The 20,863-nt window shown below is 38.9% G+C and overlaps 1 protein-coding gene across 10 annotated transcripts in view; it reads right to left on the bottom strand.

Annotated features, from left to right (window-relative positions):
- RYR2 (ryanodine receptor 2) overlaps positions 1-20,863 on the bottom strand; it is a 373,600-nt gene that overhangs the window by 159,910 nt on the left and 192,827 nt on the right. For all 10 annotated transcript variants that reach the window (XM_044419812.1, XM_044419847.1, XM_044419795.1 and 7 more), the window contains 11 exons: positions 19,283-19,430; positions 17,018-17,226; positions 14,314-14,488; positions 12,442-12,650; positions 10,986-11,332; positions 8,725-8,839; positions 7,621-7,781; positions 6,910-7,069; positions 6,612-6,698; positions 4,738-4,964; positions 2,141-2,942 (listed from right to left, as the gene is read on the bottom strand). In XM_044419812.1, the coding sequence (XP_044275747.1) occupies positions 2,141-2,942; positions 4,738-4,964; positions 6,612-6,698; positions 6,910-7,069; positions 7,621-7,781; positions 8,725-8,839; positions 10,986-11,332; positions 12,442-12,650; positions 14,314-14,488; positions 17,018-17,226; positions 19,283-19,430 (2,640 nt within the window). The remainder of the gene's footprint in view (positions 1-2,140; positions 2,943-4,737; positions 4,965-6,611; positions 6,699-6,909; positions 7,070-7,620; positions 7,782-8,724; positions 8,840-10,985; positions 11,333-12,441; positions 12,651-14,313; positions 14,489-17,017; positions 17,227-19,282; positions 19,431-20,863) is intronic.

Genomic DNA, 20,863 nt, shown 5'->3' on the forward strand with positions numbered 1-20,863 from the left:
GTGGACATGTCATGAGCGGAGCCGGCTGGTGCCGGAGGTCAGACTAGATGGCCCGGGAGACCCCTTCTGACTCGCTCTGTTTTCTATGTTTCTATGTTTCCCTTCACTTCTAAAATAAATTATTTTCACTAGCTTTGTGTGGTTGTTTCAGATGGATCAGTGTTAAATCCAGTGCCCAGACTGGGGGCTAGTGATGAATCAGAGATTGGAGGGGAGAGTTTGAGTCACTGACTCAAGAGTTGAGGGTGCTGCACCAGGTATCCTTCATGGTAAGTAACTATGGGAACAAGAGAGAAGGTCAAAGGAAAAAAACATGGCCAGAGGAAAGGAAAATGAGGCAGGCATTAACAGCTGATGGAGATAGAGGCTGGGAAGAATGCCTCTCCAACCTCATTTTATTGGGAAACAGAAACTAGTCATAGAAACATGGCATAGCAGAGGGAAAACAAGAGGAAAACAGCTGCTGAGCAATCTTCAGAGCAGGAACAATGACATCTGTCAGAATAATTAAGGATACTCCTTGCTCTCACAAGTAAACAATATGATTGTGAGGCTTTCAAATTTTACTATTATCTATGACAAGTGATAGAAAGGGTCACAAAGTGAGGGAACTGCAAAAGCAGAGACAGCATTCTTCCTTGCTTTCCTTGGGTGAAGCTCCTACTTCACACTAGTGGTTTAAATGATAACACTTTCTTGCAAGATTGATTACTTTCGGATTAAAATCTAAAGACTGCACTTTAGCTGGCTGAACACATTTCGTTAAATCTGTATGATCTTTACAAGTGGAACCTATGCAATCGGAAGCCAACAGTACAAAGATCAGTATGAAGATTAGTTAGGATGCCTGTGTCTCATAAAGAAGCTTTTAAGAAGCTTCTCTGCATATACATAATAGAAAAACTATGTGTCTGTAGTGATTAAGTGGAGCTTCAGCACATCATAATTTAACATTGTACCACTGCGCAGAAGCATAGGAAGCTATCTTCTATCAAGCCAAATTCAGTACTTTTTACATCAGCCTACCCCAATCTGGTGCCATCCAGATGCATTAGTTACAACTCTGAGGATTCCTCAGGATTGACAATGCCACTTGGGGCTGAAGGGGGCTGAAGTTCAACATATCTGGAGGCTCCAGATTGCTTTACTCTTATTGTCAGTAGCCTTCCAGTGTCCCAGGCGGGAGTTTTTCAGCATTGCTTCAAAACTCCAGCAACAGAATGTGAGTCCTTCTGGTTATAAAACGTATGCACTGCCACTAAGCTATGCCCTTTACCTACTTTAAAAGTAAGAAGTAGTCTGGTTTTCCCTCAGAACATTCATTAACAACTGCATCTTTCAAAAAATAGAGAAACTTGTCCCCTACACCATACCCTCAAAGGAGCAGGGCTCAGAGGAAGATCGGTTACCTCCCATACTGGTTAAGCCTGAAGACTTCTCCCTTGAGAAGAACTTTCCTATCTCTGTTGTATGTGTGTTGTATCTTGTTCTGTTTCACACAGAAATCTGGTCTTTGTTTTCTGCTTCCAGAGAATTTCACAAAAGTATTTTTTTCATAACTTCCTCCACCCCTGAACTTCTTTACTGTAGAGGCAATAGAGTGCCCAGAAATTTGTTGGGAGTACCAGAGTTATCCACAGTGCTTCCTCCCTCCCTCCCCCTCCCTCACTCGTGTGTGTGTGTGTGTGTGTGTGTGTGTGTGTGAGAGAGAGAGAGAGAGAGAGAGAGAGAGTGAGAGAGAGAGAGAGAGAGAGAGAGAGACAGAGAGAGAGAGAGAGAGACAGAGACAGAGACAGAGAGAGAGAGATTATCTTTTTGACTGCCACACTGAAATTTTTCTGCAACCTTTGCCATCACTCCAGGATGACAGGTTGTAGAAAAGAAACAGCTAGGAATGTTAGGTATAATGAGGGAAGGAGGTGGGTGAGAAATATTCAGATATATAGTACAGAATGAAGGAAGTAAAGCAGAAAACCTTGGCAAAGTACTCTATAGCAAAATTCTGTTCACCTGTTTTTTTCTTCTCTGTCTCTATCCCCTTATTTATCTAATCTAGCACTTAAAACACAAGCCTGACATGGGAAAAAAATAAATGAGGAAAGGCAGCCACAAAATTGTCAATGTATTATTTTATTATTACCTGTAGTTTCACAGGCTCTGGAAGTTTCATTTGAAGAAGGCCTTCTTCTGGGATCTTTTCTCCTCTTATTTCATCCCCTCCTGTCTCTGAATTTAGTCCCTCTGTAACTAGTTCCTTCACTAGTGCTTGAGTCCCATCTTCATGGCTTGCATCCTCCTTAAAAACACTAGGTTCAATCAGCTGTAAGATGTGCTTCAGATCTTCATTGTGGAAGACTCCCATTATTAGTAAAGTGTAAAAAAGCTTGATCAAAGGAACAAATAGAAACTCGGTAGTACCACCTACAGGATCTCTGACATGAAGGCTGCCCTCTTGAACGGCCTCTGTCAGCATCTCTATTGTTTTAGACTTTAAAATTTCCAAAGGAAATTCAGGACTGTATTGGTAACATTCACTGTTAATTTTTACAAAACTGGGAGAGGTAAACTGTATTCTAGGCCGCAGCGAAGTGCTGAGTCCAATGCCAGGCAAGCCATGCTTTTTGTTTTCATTAGGAAACAAAGTGATGCTTTTGGTCTCATCTGTCATTGGAACAATAAATTCATTATTCATCATCAGCCTTGCGGTGGCATAGGTATTAAGGTGAATGTCAATGAGAAGGTCATAATAACCTGCACGTAACAAACCAGGCATATATTTGTTCTCAATTGCATATAGAAGCTGTGATTCATCAACATGGCTGCACATTGCATAGGCAACTCGATTGTTCCCAAGAGCACAAACAGCTGAGTACAACCTGAGAGTATGGTAGTGAAATTTTAACAATTCTTCTTGTTCTGACAGCTCTAAAATGTCCACAGATCTGCAGAAGAGAGACACCAGATGGTTAAAAACAGCAAAACTACTTAGGAAAAATGTAGTTGTTGCTATTGTAGTCTTACATAATATCACTGGGGCCTTGTGAATTCACACGGGTACTGATATGGTTCTTTCACTTATATGATTGAGCAATGCTGACTCTCTTGGGCAAGGCATCCTCCATGGTCCCCTTCCCTCAGCAAGTCTGCCTTCTCACTGGTATTATCACCTGTTATTGTTGCTTCTCATCCCTTTTCCCATTACTGCATCCATTTGCCTGGCAGGCAGGGAGCTGGTGCTGACTGCGCCTTCTTTTTACTACCCCTACTGCCTGGGTCAGAGAAAGCAGCAGGTGAATCAGCTGTGTGAAGTGGTGAAAAGGAAAAGCAAATCTAGGGGGCCTTTCCAGTGGCCCCTCTTGACAGGTAAACCAGCCATGCCTACCGCTGAAGCCAGCCCGATAACATTTACTAATATTAGAGATACCGTGAATGCAAATGGCACCTGAAACAAAATACTGCAGTATGGAATGCTCCCTGATTTCCAGCCACCAATTTCAATACCACTCCCTCAACCTTGGGCTTTCCATTTTTCCCTAGTCAGTCAATGTTTTGTGTCTCCATCCCCACTGAGCTGTTCTGACTTACCCATCCCCACTAAGTAAACTTTTATTTTTGTATTTCTGCAGCTTTCGGGGTTCCTCCAAGTCTGCCAATACCTCACTTGTAGTGCTCAGATGACGCCACTTTAGCAACATAATACTAGGTACTCAGGATGCAAGTTTGCTATTTCTATATATGATTAATTAACTGGTAACCTGATAAGGGCCATATTTAGAGAGCATCTTTAAGTATGCCTAAGCACCAGGGCAAGCTCAGTAAACTCCTGACCTTTTTTCTTTGGATAGCTGCTACCCATGCCATGTGAAAAACTGCTTTGGAATTCCCCTGGTTTTCAGAAACATCTTTCCAAGTGCTAAAGGAAAGTGTTTCATGGAGAAGGGAAAAAGTCAAAAGCCCACCAATGCATGAACTTTCTCTCACAGTTCTCTCAATTGTGGTGGATCAGTGATGTTGCTTACAGCCCCCACCTAGCCTATTAAACAAAATTACTGTCCCGTAATGTTTGTATCTTAGAAGAAAGTGGTACAGCATTGCATTGGAAAAGGACAGTAGCTCAGTGAAGGGCACTTACATTGCAAGCAAAGAAACCTATATTCAGTTCTGGCACCTCCATGTAGGATTAGTGTTTGAAACCATGGATAGCCACTGCCAGCTGGAGCGTTCACTACTGAGCTAGATAAACCAATTGTTGGATTCAGGAGAAGGCAGTTTACTATGATCCTTTCCCTGTGAATCTCATTGTACCTTCTTCTAAGCACTACTGGGAGTTACACCCCTGGCTCTCAAGAAGAACATCATGGCAAAGGGAAAACAAGAGTGTCCAAATCCAATGCCCAGAGGAAGGGCAGATGAAAGGAACTGGCTTCCTGGTGCCCTGCTAAGAAGAACATTTGGCTCCAACTATATTTGGTACCATAGAACTAAAAAGAGGCATAGTCTGGCAAAATCCATCATCTAGAGGACTAAAGTTGCTGAATCGTGTATACGAGTTATCAGAGGATGTATTATACAAGCCACTTGCAGAATTATTCCATTAAAAAGTGAGATATAAAATCTTCAAAAAAATAAAATACAGAAAAAGAAGACTATCTCCAGAAGTATGATGTGTCTCTCACACACTTCCATTAACAGCACCACTCTATTTCAACTTAATTTGTGAAAGCAAAGCAGCCGTACCTGTTTTCTTCTGGGATGTGAAGGGTCATGAACTGCAAAGGTTCCAGGCACTCTACTGACCATCCTTGACGTTCACTGACACGCGATATATCGACCTTCAGAAAATGGTTTGGCACTCTGCTCCAAAGCACGTGCGTCAGAAATTGGACATGGAGACGGGGAGGGCACTGAGGAACTGGGTTTTTATGTTCACTTTTGAATAAACCAGCTGACAATGGCATTACATTCTAGAAAGAGCAAAGTAGAGTTGCCAAATTTAAGATTCTAGCAGATGATGAAATACAAAACAAACATTCAGCAAATACTTAGATTAAAGACAAGATTCAGAAAGGCATACAGATCATTTTAATATGTAGAATACAACATTCTTTTCTAAACTGAAGCTCATACCTCACTCACCATGACATACATTGCTTTGGTGAAGAGAAAGTAACAGCATCAGTGCAGGAAAACAAGAAGTCAAACTACAGCAAGCACTGAAATGTGTTGGGCTTTAGAACCTTTTAATAAATCACGCCCATATTGATGCCTGTAAGTTTTCTGCTGTGAAATACACAAGTATTTCCTGTTGGACACCCATATAAATGTTCAGTGCAAAACAGACTTCAGGCAGAGAGAAAGTATGCTAGGCTCCAAGAAGCTAAGAAAAGGAAATCCACTCCCAAACCAGATTCCTCAGACATCACTAGATGGGCTATCACAATCAGAACTTCTGAAATTGCTCATCCAAGTTCCAGTGAGAACTTCCAGCTTATTGATATTACTTGTCATTTCACACTTATTCAACTAGAAAGTCCATTCTTTGTTGCAAATGATCTATTTTCTGCATGGTACATTTCAATGCTAACACTACCAAGTACTACCTGTCTGAACTCATTATCTTCTGTACCTCACTCAAGTTACCATAACAACTGACAGAGGAATTTATGGTGGTTGTAGGAGAAGGAATCAAAAAATGCCCCAAATATTCTGAAACTCCTCAGGAATAGAGGTTTATGAATTTATGTTGAAACTTTACACAAGTTCTTATTGTCTAAGTCTTGGTTCTTTGCAGAAAGCAAAGGAAATTCAGCTAACTTTTAACAAGCATATGTAGACAAGGACCTATGGTAAAATCAGTATTAAAAAGGATTATGGGGCACCCATAGTTTCTTGGAAAAGTGACACTAAGCATAAAGAGGCAAACATATAATTGGAATCAAGGCCCTTGTCTTCACCTTTCCAAAGGGTGTCTGGTAGTCTTGCCAGAAGACAACAGAGGTCAAAGTTTCATCATAAAATTCCCTGGTGGCTTATTTTGCAAGTAAAGGCCCCAGAATTAATCCACATCATTTCCAGATAAGGGAGAATCCTGCCTGAAATCCTGGAAAACCGCTGCCAGTCAAAGTTCACAATCTAGAACTAGATGGGCCTATGGCTTGCCTCAGTATAGGGCAGCTTCCTATAAGAGAGGCCAACATTTCTATATAGTAATCATGAGAGAAAGTGGGGAGAGAAAGAGAGGGAAGGAGATAAAGAGAAAGAGCCCAACCTTTCTGAAGTAGGGATAAGGAAGAAATTTGATTGGTAAACATTATAACACACAATCTCACACTTCTGAGCCCTCATGAAGAAAAATTTCAGTTACTCTTTCAAAGTTGCACTTTCTGAATTTTGAAATGGAGTTCTTCAATAAAAAGACATAAACAAAGAATTGTGGAGTACGGGAAAATGTGCACAAAATGCATGTATCAGTTAAAGAAATTTATATAACCCTACTCCACAGTACCTAACTTTGCTTTGATGTGATGTGCACCTGAGAGAAAATTCCAATGCAAGAAAACATTCTACCAGAAAAATTTGAAACTTAACATAAAAAAAAGTTTTAAACCTACCTTTATTCTTCCCAACTCAAACTGGAAAACATTGGGACTTGTAGCTTGTGCAAATACTGCAGGAAATAATTTAGTACTTGGTTCAACCTATATAATGATTGAACAGAAATTTATTATTTTCAAAATGCAAAGCTCATGAAACAACCACTTTTGAAAATGAAATTTGTGAGAATGACCAATCCTTTTCATTTATACTCAAAAGTTATGATGGTGGCAATGGAGATGATGGTGGTAGTGATGATGTCTAAGTCATGCATCTTAAAAATAAATTATTTATGTATTATCTAAAAATAATTACCTGATAATATGTGCTTAATTCTTTGCCATTAGCTGTGAAGGACAGAATACCAGTTCCAGCATCAACCGAACAACCAATCTCTAGCCCATTGTTATTGCGTCCTTGTCCCGGACTCATGCTTTCTCCTGCACATACCATATAGCAGTTGCTTCGTTTGATACTGCATTGAAAAAGATTGAAAACTGGTGAGATACAAACCATGATCCAACATTCAAAAGGGTTTCAGGATACACATGAAGATCTGTATTTATATGAGTTCTTCATTCTCTTCTGCATTCTCTTCCCGTATCAAATGGCAAATTCCCACAACATCCACATGTATTTTGTATTTCCCGATTCAAAGAATGTATGCAAATAGCGGCCAGAATTTATGCCAGTTACACAATCTGCAGCCATATTTTATACATATTTCCTTGGCTTAAAAATACAACACTTGTGTCCTCCTTTAAAAACAGAAATCTATGTGCTTACTTAACTAGCATCGCTGCTGGACTGACAGGCTTGCATCTAGGGCCAATGCACTAGATTTTGATTCCTTCAACTGGATTGATCATCAACTTGATATCTGGTATTTAATTAGTGTAACGATACCTCAAATCAGCCAAGATAGAAGCATTACTGGTCAACACTGTGGGCTTGACAATACGTTCACTGATGTGAAGCAAGGATTGGAATTCACATATTTTTAACTAAAGGAAGATAAAAACTGACCTCTCATGAACTTTTCCTTTTTCATCTCCTAGGGTTACTGTAACAGTACGGACTCTGTCCAAATCAAAGCTTGTATCATATTGATGAAAGTCAGATGTAATCCAGCCCACCCAGACATTAGCAGGCTCTTGTCCAGGAAAGATACGCACAGAGTAATAGTACTGTCAAGAGTTGAATATGCAACCATAATATTAACATTTCATTTTGATTCAGAATTATTTTCTTGTACAAAAATCTTCAGAGCTTTATAATCTGCACTCAGACAAAACTGGTTTTGCATTTTCTATTTCATTTTTCCTCCATACGGTCTTTTCCCCCTGTGGTTAATCAGTTGAATTATGTGGTACTCATTTAAGTTGTGGCAAAAAGTAATTCCATTCCACATCACAATGCTCATTAAATGCTCATCATCATTAAATATTTTTAATTGTTTGCTATGTGATACCAGATTGGCTTTAAATATCCATATTATCTTATTTATGAAAGTGATTGACGACAGTAGTACTGGAAGCTCCATTGAAATTAACATTGCAGTTCTGGTAAAATAGGCAACTTATTCATGAAAAAAATGTTGGTGTATTAGGGAAAGGGGTGATGGCTTTAAAAATGGATTCAAAGTCTAACTGGACTGCATTTTAGCATAGTGTCTCAATGAGGAGCCAGGCTATAAAGAAAAGTAATTTAGTGGCTGATGTTCAGGAATAAGTGGGCTGTACTTAAGATACAACTTTTTAAAAGTATATCCTGCTAATGCCTGTGATCTTTTCAAATCGTGTGTAATATAAAGGTTTCTATTTGATTCTGAACATCTGCAAGTGGAATGGAAACTACTGGAGGATCTGTATTCCCCTCCACATTTTCACTGTCCATGTATCCCACATGCTAAAATCAGTTCCAGAGAGTTGGGGGACCCTCTGGAGCAGTTCTCTGAGACGGACAAATTTGTGAAGCACATAGGTAGCTGCAGGTGGAGGAGAACAAGAGAGGTCCTATTGCACAGGCATAGGTCCACTCACACAATGATGGATTTAAACCTAAATCAAGAACATTTGAAAATCCTCTGAAAAAGCAAACAGCACAAATATTAACATTAAGTCCACATACTGTAGATGTTTGCATCAAGTAATCATAATCATCTCGTTCATCTGCTAAGACATCTTCAGTGAGCCTTGCAGAGTGACTAGTGCTATAGTCTGGTTTTGTCCTTCTCAACATAAACCTGTAATTTAAGAAAAAAAATCACAATTTTTGTAAATTCTGAATATATCCATTAGGTAAACATAATACTATAGGTTTATTTATTTATTTGGGATATTTCTAGCCCGTCCAATCACTTTTGTCTCTGGACAGCTCACAGCAAAAGGTTCCATTTGATTAGAGCTGTTCAGAGTTATCCACACTGTAAGAGCAATGTTTTTTAAAGGCAATCAATCAGTGGTTAACAAATATCCCAGTCATCCAAGTTATCAAAATATTTCTCATAAAGCCAAAAAATGCATTCTTATAGTATTAGACTTTTAGCCAAATAATTAGGTAATGAAGTCACTTGGAAAAAAAAACATTTATACTTTAAACTAGCATTCTTCACTACAAAATCTGCAAATCATTGGCAGCTCCTAAGCTCTTTCCATACAACTTCACACCTCTCTCTCTGTGCTGGTTACTCTAAGCAGGACATATTTGGGTTTGCTTGGTGTTTGCTTTGAGGGCCCAGCTACTGTGGGCTACCAAAGAAGGCTTCAAGGCTGAGGAGTCAGGAGACCTGCCACTAAGATAAGCCTTGTTGAGAACAGAACAGGAGAAAGCAAGAGCGGCGAGCCACTTAGCTATCGTGCAGAAGAAACCCACAGGACTGAGAGTAACATAACTGGCTAGCTATACCATATAGGTCCCAAAGTGGCCTTGAGGGCACTAGCTGCAGCATGCATGAAAAATAATGATCATTGCTTTAAATGGTTTACAGAAAAGTAGAGGCAGGAAAGAGAGAGCTGTAACACATCCATGCTCCTCTGCATCACGCTGCCTAGTATACCTAGTGCCCAGATGGGAGTGAGTGACTGAAAGTCCCAAACCACTTCAGAAAACCAGGGGTGGGGGGAGGTATCAAAAGCATTTTAAAAAACAAAAACAAAATGATGTTTGGTACTGCTAAGAAGCACCGAAAGTGTCAAAATTAGTTAAGCGGACCCGTTAAGCACTCCATAGCAATTCTGTATATCATTTTGTTTGCCAATTTTTTTTTCTTTTAGAGTTTTTGTGGGGGTGGGGCTGAATTTTGGGATGTGGCACAGATCACTCTGCAGGAGTTGCATATGGCCCATGGACCAGGTGTTCACCCCAGCTTACCAGAACCAAGATGGAATATTGTGTGTCATACTTTACACTATGACTATTTGTAATCCTTTCAGTCTGCTGCATCTTCTATACAGTCTGCTACCGGGTCATCCACAGTGATGCCCATGGGCACTAGTGTGTTTGCAGACACTTCTTTTCTTGCTCACCAGGCTCCCTGCCATTCCTGAAATTTAGTGTATTTCTCATTTTAAAAAAACCTGGAAGAATGTGACGCTGTTTGCCTTGTGCTTAGGTTCTTTGGCATTTTTGTCTTAGCCTCACCAGTTTAATATCTGGATAATGAGAGTCTTTTGTGACTGGACATGGCAACCATTTTATTAATGCGGATTTTTTCCCATACCAGCCATTTTATCTCCACACAAACAACAAGAAGCTCCCAAAATTCAAAATGTATTCATTGATCCCAGTGATAGTCCTAGACAACCTATAGAAATAGTTAATAACAAAATCAGTAAATAGCACATTAGAACAATACAGGGACCTCTGATCTGCTGTGCTGTCCCAATATACCATTTTGTTTTATTTTTATCAGCCTGCATTCATTTTTTGTAGTCCTTCTGGTAATGCCATTTGCACTGAAAAATGGGGCATGTGTTTTAACATAGCAAATCTGCTAAGTCTGTCAATGCAGATTTTGTATTTTCTATGCCCTTTGACAGAATACAGTAATTTCACATATTACACGACACTGTCAGAACAAAAGGATATATTTTTGCTGCTTTTAACCTGATGATATGATGGTTGTGTTAGATGGTTTTTCAACAGCATCATGGGAATATTTTATTTATATCTGTTTCATTTCTATCTGTTTTATAAATGGAAAGCTGGGGCACAGGGTGGTTAAATGTTTACAACTAAAAATCAAAACTCAGTTTAAAATCAGTTGTCCCTGTCCTTATTGCTTGTTTACACAAAAATTAATTTACAGTATGAAAAGGAGGTCATACATTTATCTGCCCCTGAAGGTAAACAATATGGTCAAAAACCCCAAAGAGAACAAGCCACTTGACCTTTGCTTGAGGCGTGAAGGTTTCTCCTGTGCATAGTCTTTATGGTTATTGAACTCTGTTTTTACTGCTTCTTTTTCTACACGATCAGGTATGAGATGACCATGGGCAGTCTTCATAAGGACCTCAAAGTCAGAATCTGCATCGTACTCATCCAATTCATTCTTTGGGCCAAAAAGGCTGGAACTTGGTACTCCTCCTCCAGGAAGTTTGGAGAATACTTCTGCACATTCAATAGGCATGCTAAGACGATAGAACATAATTTCTGTTTTGCTGTTTTGAGAACCAAAGGACTTCTGCGTGACCTTCAAGCACGGGGAGCTATCTGCTGTTCCATCTATTCTTGTAACCTACCAAATGCAAAAACTAAAATGTAAAATTAATGGAAAACATAAAATTAAATGCCAATTACAGTCACAGGTTTTTAATTGTTTCCAAATGAATACCAGTACAATATTAATATTAAATAATTCATGTATCTTATGGTAAGTAAATTAGTGTTAGTACAAAATGCTTATTAGAGTATGAAAACATGCTTACAAATTTAGCAACACTTTACTATTCTAATATCGGGGTCAATAAGTTACCAATGTAGTTTTGGCCCTTCTTAAAGTTGTATTTTACCATGATAAAATAAAAATATACAATTCTATTCTTATTATGGATGTAAGTATATTTCATTCACTTTTTATTTCAAAAACCTCTGGAGTGCTGAACAAAAATGAGCATGAAATGGTTTCAGTTTATTTTAATCCTCCAGCACTTCAGGAGTTATATACCCAAAAAGATATGTAAAATACATAAAACTCTTTTTTGCCAACCTTTGTCACTTTGGACTCTCTATATTCTACCATATTAACAATTCAATTTTGCCATAAAGTTTCAACTCCATTTTCATTGCATGTTTGTTTGTGTGTGTGCATGCATTTGTGTGCAAGCGCACAAGCATGCATACTTTTTATTGGAAGATTTCATTAAGACGAACAGGAGAAAATGAAACACAGCACGTCACAGACACTGGCTGGGAACTAAACAAGTAGTTAAGGGTCAGAACAAAATGTATGAGGGAACATTTTTAGCAGCCATTCCTTTCTACAAATGGCAAAATCTCTCATTTAATATCACTATCATTGCTTCAGATAGTATGAAAGAGTATTTGCACTTCATGTTTTCTGAGACAGGAAGTAAGGCACAAGTGAACTTGCTGCTATACACTCTGAATCCTGAATCGGTCATTATAGTTGGTAGGAAAGTAGATGTAGGTATTTAACCTATGCATACATATTTCTTGCACTCACTGAGATGGCAGTTCTCAGGCTACTCTCACTAATCCTATGCAAGGTTAGCCAGAAGTCACACTGGGTTCAATGGGGCTTACTCATGGGTAGGTAGGTGTAGGATTACCACCTTAGTTAATTTTCAGTTTACTAGCACAAAATTAACTGAAGATATATCAAACCTCAATATGTTCATGACTTGGTGGTACTGGAAGAAACTGAGGTAATCTCTTGCTCAGCCATATGGTAATATCCCGGTTTGTATTCACTGCAAAAGGTTCATAGCCTTCTTGTAAACCACAAATAGTGAAATATTTCAGGGTGCTAACATCTTTGCCAAAGTTCATTCTGCCCGCTTGTGACAATCCCAGGCTACACGCAGGTATGAAGCCTGCCAAAAAAAGACAGATGCAATTCATGAACCATAAATGTTCACATATTTACCTTTATTTAACTGTGTTTTTCCAATTAATGGCCCACACAGTCTAAGACGAGCAACAACCTTTGTAATGATGCTGTCATTGTATCTGGTTAGAAAAAAAGTAGAACATATAGTACCCACTGTACCTCACATAGTAAGGTTTTCATATAAAATGTTATTCTTAGGTATAGATTCTTCAGCAAAGCAATAGTTTGGTACCAGATCTTACTGAACTACTGGCTCTGTCAAATAATGGAAAATGCTGCCATTGACTTAAGCCAGGTTTCAGCATAAATGAAATTCTCTCACGGCAGAAGAGCACATTTAAATCCCAGTTTTAAAAAGTATCTAGTGGTACTTGATGTGCTCAATGTGAAAAACTCCTAGCTGGGAGCCACTGCTGGGTAAAGCAGAAAAATGAAGTAGAATAAAAAATATTCTGATCTGGTATAAATCTGCTTGAACTCATTTTTCCAATGCAAATTTGAATTAATCCCTTCCTTAGCTGCTCCGGAGCCATAATGGTGGTACAGGACTAAAGTTCTCAATACTCCTCCAATACACAGCATTGTGGAGTAGTATTTATTTATTTGTTTGTTTGTTTGATATATATCCTCCTTTTTCCTTACTATGATTTCAAAGCAGCTTACATAATTCTCTTCTTCCTCCCAATTTTATCCCCAGAACAACAAACCTGTGAGACAGGTTGGGGTGAGACACTGCGCCTAGCCCAAAGTCATCCAGTTGGCTCCATGGCCAAGCTGAAACTAGAACCCAGACTGCCTAAATCCCAGTCCCATGCTACTTCACAATGGCTCTCATTAGACATTACAGTGTCTTAAAATAGAATTTACTATTTATATGTGATTTGTCTTTCAGTCAACTTGGCCATCATATTCTGTGTATGGAAATTTTATCATCAAAGTATGTAATAAATAGGTTAATAAATTCAAGGTACTTTACACTAGGGAACAGAGTCACATTTAGAGAGGCTCTGAAATCTCCTGCCAAATTTTCTCTCAAATTTTTAGATTACATTTTAATGGAAATGTTTACTGAAGGGGGATTGATAACAGAACCCATGGTTCTTCAGGTGTTGCATTTTTTATTGTGACTTTAATATATAAGAATTGATTAACAGTTATATTGTTTTTTGGGTTGCAGTTTCACCAGGGTAATATTTAAGCACCTTGATGAGGTGAGAAAATCATAAGGATCAAAATACAATATGTGTACATGACTACTTTGTGAAGCTCATTTAAAAAAATCACTGTTTGCTGTAATGGGCAACAGCATTTTACATTTATGGTTTTATTTTTCACCGATATTTTATTGTATTTATACTGAAATGATTTTTTTAATTGTCATAGTTTTTTCCCCCATGTTTTCATTTGAGTTCAATAATTGTTAAAAATGCCTTTACAGAGGAACATGCCTCCACTGTAACAAAACAAAACATTTCTTTCCTCCCCAGAGGAAAAAGGAAGTACCCCATTTGATTCATTTTTAAAGAATATTAAGATACATATACTTGTATTACATTCTTAACATATTAAAATACTTTCCCACCTAACAGTACAGAAAAGCCTGGCACCAAAACAATAAAGCAATATAAAACCATTCAAGAACTTACCATCACCAACCTCAAAATCCTTGAATGCCAGTTCGGAGCCTGAGTCATCAAGAAGGATTTCACCATTTAGAGTGAACATCATGGTGCGCTCATTCAGATCAACCATACATCCCACAATATCCCCCGTCATCCAAGACCGACCAAAATGCTCATTTCCTTGGTGCCACCGTTGGGCCTGGACAATAAAAATTTCATACAAAACAAAGTAAATTAGGAATTCTATGCCATCAGCATATAACTAAACAGCCCATAACCAAAATTAACATAATACTACAATAAGTATTACCATTTTAACATTCTGAAACAATGCCTATGAGTGCTGTTGACTGCAAATCCTACAATTAGTTTTATGAAAGCAGTATAAAATACATCAAATAATCTGGAGGACAAATTATCACTTCAAAACAAAACGTAGAAGAAAATAATACTTCTATTGAAATAATACAGTTCTATCACAAGCCAAAATGGCTTTTTTCCAAACCTGTTCTGTGAATTAGTTTGTATGTATTAGTTTGCTATATCTTGGAGCCTGATTCCCCCAACTCTAGAAATCTTTTTCAAAAGCATGTTCCAAAGTGTAGAGATCTTAAATTTCAAGACCATTATTACATATAGGTCAACTTTATAGGGCTCCACCTTCTGATTGGTGTTCAACACTATTCGGGGAGCAATTCTATTATTCTAACAACCATAATTAAAGTTAATTAAGTGACTTATATTCTGGGAGGTTCTTTTGTTTTTTGGATTGTATGTGCATCTGTGTTTGGCAGAAATCTAAGATTATCTCCTTCCAAAGAAATTGAAAGCTTAAATCACTTCCCATGGGATACTACTTCAAATTCACATGTCCTCCCTTCAAGAGGCCAGAACAGAACTAGATGATTCCCATTCCATGCCATGTGTAATCCTGAACAAGAACATTCTTATAATGCAATCTCATGCTTCAGGTCTCACTTTTAATAATTATGAACTTTATTAAAGGGGTGTGTGTGTTTGATTTAATACCAACTAAATAGAAAATGCTTCTTGATGCAAAAGAGTATCCAATTTGCTGAAAATTTGCGGAAAATTTGCTGAAAATTGTTGTAAGTCGCCCCGAGGCTTCAGCAAATGGGGCGGCATAAAAATGTTTTAATAAATAAATAAATAAAAGATACATTTTATTGATGCACTCACTTAAATTATTCTTCTTTTGACAACTGTCAGAACAGAGTAGTATTTATCACACCATCTCATTATCTCTGCCTTTAACTCCCAAGTATTTAGTATCCGAGATGGATAAAAATAAATCAATAAATCAATTAGATTACTAATTAATTGGCAAGTGTTTGTAATTCCTATTTGCTTAGCAGCAATTGCTAAGCAATTGCTTCTGCCAGATCCCCTTATCAAGAATAACTCAGATGTAGCTCATATTTATACATAGACATCATCTCCATAGGCAAGTGCCTTGGGCAATTTGCATCTGGCTTGTCCCTCCAATCACTATTTTTCATCATGACCAGACTTTCACTAATCAACCTCAAGATTCCAGTAAAGAACAAATAAGATCTCTCAAGTCTGCCTGTTCCTTGAAATTTAATTTAGCCCTCACTGCTAAGACTGAATTTTGTCATGCTGATCTTTCACAGAACAATTTGTTTGCAATGTCCAGTTCTCTGTGGCACACCAGATTCAAGATAGACAGCAGGAAAAACTTCCTGTCAGAGCAGTACGACAGTGGAACCAGCTGCCAAGAGAGGTCATCAGCCTTCCCACACTAGAGGCACTCAAGGCAAAACTGGACAGGCATATGAGTGGGATGGTAAGACTTGGCATCCTGCACTAGCAGGGAGCTGAACCCAATGCCCTTCTTGTCCCCTTCTGACCCTACTATTCTATCAATCTATTAATATGTTGACATTATCTTAGCAGAACCTGTCATGAGTGAAGTTCTTCTCATTGCACATTCAAAGCCACAGACCTTTCTTGCAAAATATTAATTGACCAAAGCATTTTCCAGAAACACAAGCACTCAGAATGAATCTCTGCACATGCACAAAGCAGTTAACGGAACCCAATCTAGTATTAACCACCAGAAACTACCCTTATGAGCATGCCTGGACTCCTTTTGGAAGGGGCCTTCTGAAAACAAGCACACCTCTTCTCTGTATGCCCACCCTCTAATTGGGCTGTCCTCTTCTGCCGATGTTGTGTCAATGAGTCAAGAGCCATACCTGCCTCACTGTATCTGAGAAACTCCCCTGTTCTAAGTCTCCTCCCAATAACTGTACATCTTGTTATTCCCAAAGGCTGCCTACCCATCTAGGGAGTCTGGTCTTGAGATTAACTTCTCCACTTCTCTCATTTTCAACATCTGGAATGGGCCCATATTCCAAGCACTTCCCCCTTTCCTCCGCCTCCTCCTCCGAAGTCCAGCCAGCAGGCCTTGAGCATGTGCATCCAGAGAAGCTATCTGTCTCATTCTCAACAGTACCAAAAACAAGATGCTGATTAGTGGGTTTGTGCTCCAAACCCACTCACACCTCATTAATTCTCAAAAGAAATATTACTGAGTCCAATGGAATTTCATAACCTAAAATCTTTCCTATAATGTATTTCATTATTTTCCATTTCCATTGAGCTAAAGAACATTTCCAGCACACATGATTAATCTGTTCTCTTTTTCTACTTCCAACAAGTGGTAAAATAAATGCATGAATACCTTGAATCCATCAAACACAAATGCTTGTTCATCTGACCCAAGTTCTTGTTCTGGTTGACAACCTGGCTTGGCCCAACCAACCCTCATATCTCCTGCTGTCACTGCTTCATACTCAAAGTACCACTTCCCATTTTTCACAGCATATGTCTTCTCTGTGCGGAAGATTCTAAACCTTTCCATCATACCACAGAACACATCTGGTTTTGTAGCTGAAAAGTTTAAAATATAATATTTTGGTTATATAAATGAAACATTATAAAATCATGTAATTTACAAGGTAAGCTTAGAAAGTGTGCCAAGCTAATAAAAACAACTACTACTCAAACACAAGAAATCACCTTTTTCTTATTTTATTCCTGCTTTCAGCTGTAGTACTATCATTTCACTGGTTCTGGAGTGACAAATTGAAGAGAGGTCAACATAAGAAAGCTACTGCTCAACTTGGGGGTTTTGCTAAACCACAGTTTAAACCAGGTGTGAGGAACCTCCAGACTGTAGCTCAAAACTGGAACTATGACTATGGCGATCTTCCCAGGTCATGCCCCATCTAATGATGCTCCAGCTGCTATATTCAAGGAGAGCTTTCTGAGCTCTCATATTTGACTGATGACCTGTCTGTTCCTCTTGATTTCTTCTGGAAAACAGGAAGAAGAGGCAAACAAATTGGAGCTAGGCGGGCAGGCAGGAAAACATGGGAGCTCAGAAAGCCAACCAGGGCCAAGGAAGTGTAAAGACATCTTGCTGGTGCTTTTCATGGTCATGCAGGCTTGCTGCTCAACACTTCTGCCTAGCTCTGGGGAAAGGGCATTAGACTAGCCAACTTCCCATCTCTATCCCTATCCTCCACCCCACCTCTATGGGAATAAGAGGATGACCAGGAGTCTAGGAGGCCTGAGGGTGCAGGAGGGGAGAAAAAGGCCAGAGACAGGTTTAGGATTCTGTCTGTGAGACAGAATTAATGTGCATGTTCTGTTCTTGTCGCCTCCTGTCCTTTGCTCTGTCTCTAACCTGCTGGAATGCAGCACCAGTTGAGACAGGCAAACCTCAACAGGAAGAAGTATCCCACACTCCTGGTTCAAGCAGTCTCAGTTCACCATCTATAATATGGGGAGACTATTAATTACCTATTTTGTAAAGTCATGGTAAGAGTTCCTAAGACAATGAGGGGAAAGCACTTTTAACACTTGAGGAAAGAATAATTCTAAACGAATAAGCCAGTAAAAGTTAATGAATGTATATCCCACTGATATCAATGAGAGAATAAAAAATGTCCTTAACTCCACCTGGCTCCCGAAATCAACAGGGAGTACCAGCGCTTAGGATGTAGCCCCATGATACAGGTCTTTGTTCGTCACTTCAAGGTCCAAGGGTCACTAGCAGTTCTAATTATCTCAGCTGCAGCTTTCTGCCTGCCTCTTGTTCACTCATCCACTCACTTTTTCTTTGTGAAGTAGCCAGTCACTCCCAATAAGAAAGACCCTCTCTAGTCATTCAAGTCTCCACATTTGTTTGTTTAACGTTTTTAAAACCATTCTTTAGCAGATGCTCTCAGAACAATGCACATTGCATGGAAAACATGAGGAAAAGGATGTCTGCACTAAATATTCAGGGGAAATGATTATCAATAAATGGTTTAAAGCTGCAGCCAAACACCTGGCAACTGTGAAGCACAATTACGAATTATGATATTTGTTTTTTAATGAGTGCTTTATTTCTATTTACAGCTTGTCCACTGTCATTTCTACCTGTTGGTTCTTGTGCATTCCTCTAGTACATTTAGGCTGCAACACCCTTACATTGGAACAAGACCCACTGAACTTCATGTGATTTACTTCTCATTAGACTTGTACAACATTGCACTATTATGACAATAACTAAATTGATAAGTCTATATAATTCATGGTTAACTTTAACAATATTTAAAAATGATAAAGCCCTTTAGAACATTCAAAGCATTCTACATACGTTATTATCAGACTTCCTTACAACCATCCTGTTAGGACAGTACCACTACCTCATACTGCAGTTGGAGGTTTTTGGGATAGTGGTTTGCCTAAGGTCACACAGCGAGCTTATGACTGAGCTGAGAAATGACAGCTAACATTCTCGACCAGTACACTTTACCAGATGCAATGGAACATTCCTAATTTCCTCTAGTCTGTACCAGGAAATGGTTTGTAAGAGTTGCACAATTATAATAAAATCATTCCTAACATTAGTTTCATGTATTAGCTTCATGTACTGATTAGAAGAACGTTTCAATACCATGGTCTTGATCTGGAGCCTCAAGGTTATAGCCATAGCCAATGAGGGTACGAACAGCTTCTCGGAGACTATCTTTGTTTGATTTCTTAGTGCGATCATCTAGAAGAGCGTAGGGGACAAGGCGAGGGTTTCGACGGTTCTTTACATCCTACAGAACAGAAAGAAACATAAATTGTGAAGATCCATTTTATAGATTTTGTAAACTTTCTAATGGTTACTAGCATTAAACAAGCACATTAAAAAGCATGAGCATTAAATAAGCAATATAACAGCTAATAGTTTCCAGAAGACAGTTTGAAGAACAATGCTAGGCATGAATTCATTCTGCTGATGCTTCTTTAGATTCACTCTGGCTGCTATATCTTCAAGTCTGAGCTTCAAAAAGGCAAATTATACATACGAGTATAAAGTTAAAAGTCTGAATTTTTATTTCTTACTTCAATTGATTAAAAATATTTTTTATAAAAGCTCATGGAAAAGTTAGTTATGTGTGTGTGTGTTTACATCTTTGGTCACCATATGGCTGTTGCATATGAAACTTACTGTATATAAAAATGCATACCTTATTCTGGAAACCCAGGGAAAGAAGATTCTTATACATAAAACTGAATTACTTGTTGCATATGTAATTTATATTTAAAATGAAAATATTATTAAATTAATATTCAACTTGTGTAATTTTATATATGCATGACTGCAATTTATATATATACTTACTCAGTGCTTTTTCTGTAAAAAAAAAAAAAAAAAGTGCCAGAACGCACATCGCCGGCAGTAAGCGCGCGATCACACACACCAATCCCAAGCCGAGCAGGGGAGCAGCCCAAGCTGAGAGCAGCCCTCACTATCTCACTATCAGATAGGAGAGAGCAGACACAAAAGCAGCCTGCAGGCACTATGTTAATGATGCTTGCTGCTGATCTGCTACAATGCAAAATCACTTCATAAAATCCATTGGAAAAAAAGGTGCCGGAACACCGTTCTGGTACGTTCTATGACAAAAAAAAAGCCCTGCACTTACTTTTACAACAACATCTCAAAGCATTTTATACTTGAGTTTAGATATATGAACACAAAGTACATGTGTATTTGATCAGACAGAAACTTGGTACCAAGTTAAGAGTGTCTATGAAAGGCATTTATTTATTCATATTTGTATCCTGGCTTTTTTCCCTCCAAGGAACTCAAGAAAGCTTGCTTGCTTTATTTACGGAGGTCCTGTGTTGGTTGGCGGATCGGGTTTCGGAGAGGGTGGATTTGACCTGGTCCTGAATGGTGCAACACTCCCTCTTAGGGACAAGGTCCGCAGCTTAGGAGTACTCCTCGACCCGGAGCTTTCTTTGGAAGCTCAGGTGACAGCGGTGGCGAGGAGTGCCTTCCTTCAGCTTCGGCTGATTAATCAGCTGCGCCCCTACCTGGAATACGACTGCCTGGCGATGGTGACACACGCGCTGGTGACTTCCCGCCTAGACTTGTGTAACGCGCTTTACGTGGGGCTTCCCCTGAAGACGGTCCGAACACTTCAATTGGTGCAAAATAGAGCTGCCAGGTTGCTGACGGGGACGGGGCGTTATGCTCACA

This window comes from Varanus komodoensis, unplaced genomic scaffold, assembly GCF_004798865.1.
Source record: "Varanus komodoensis strain SLA01 unplaced genomic scaffold, ASM479886v1 scaffold1, whole genome shotgun sequence".
Taxonomy (NCBI): Eukaryota; Metazoa; Chordata; class Lepidosauria; order Squamata; family Varanidae; genus Varanus; species Varanus komodoensis.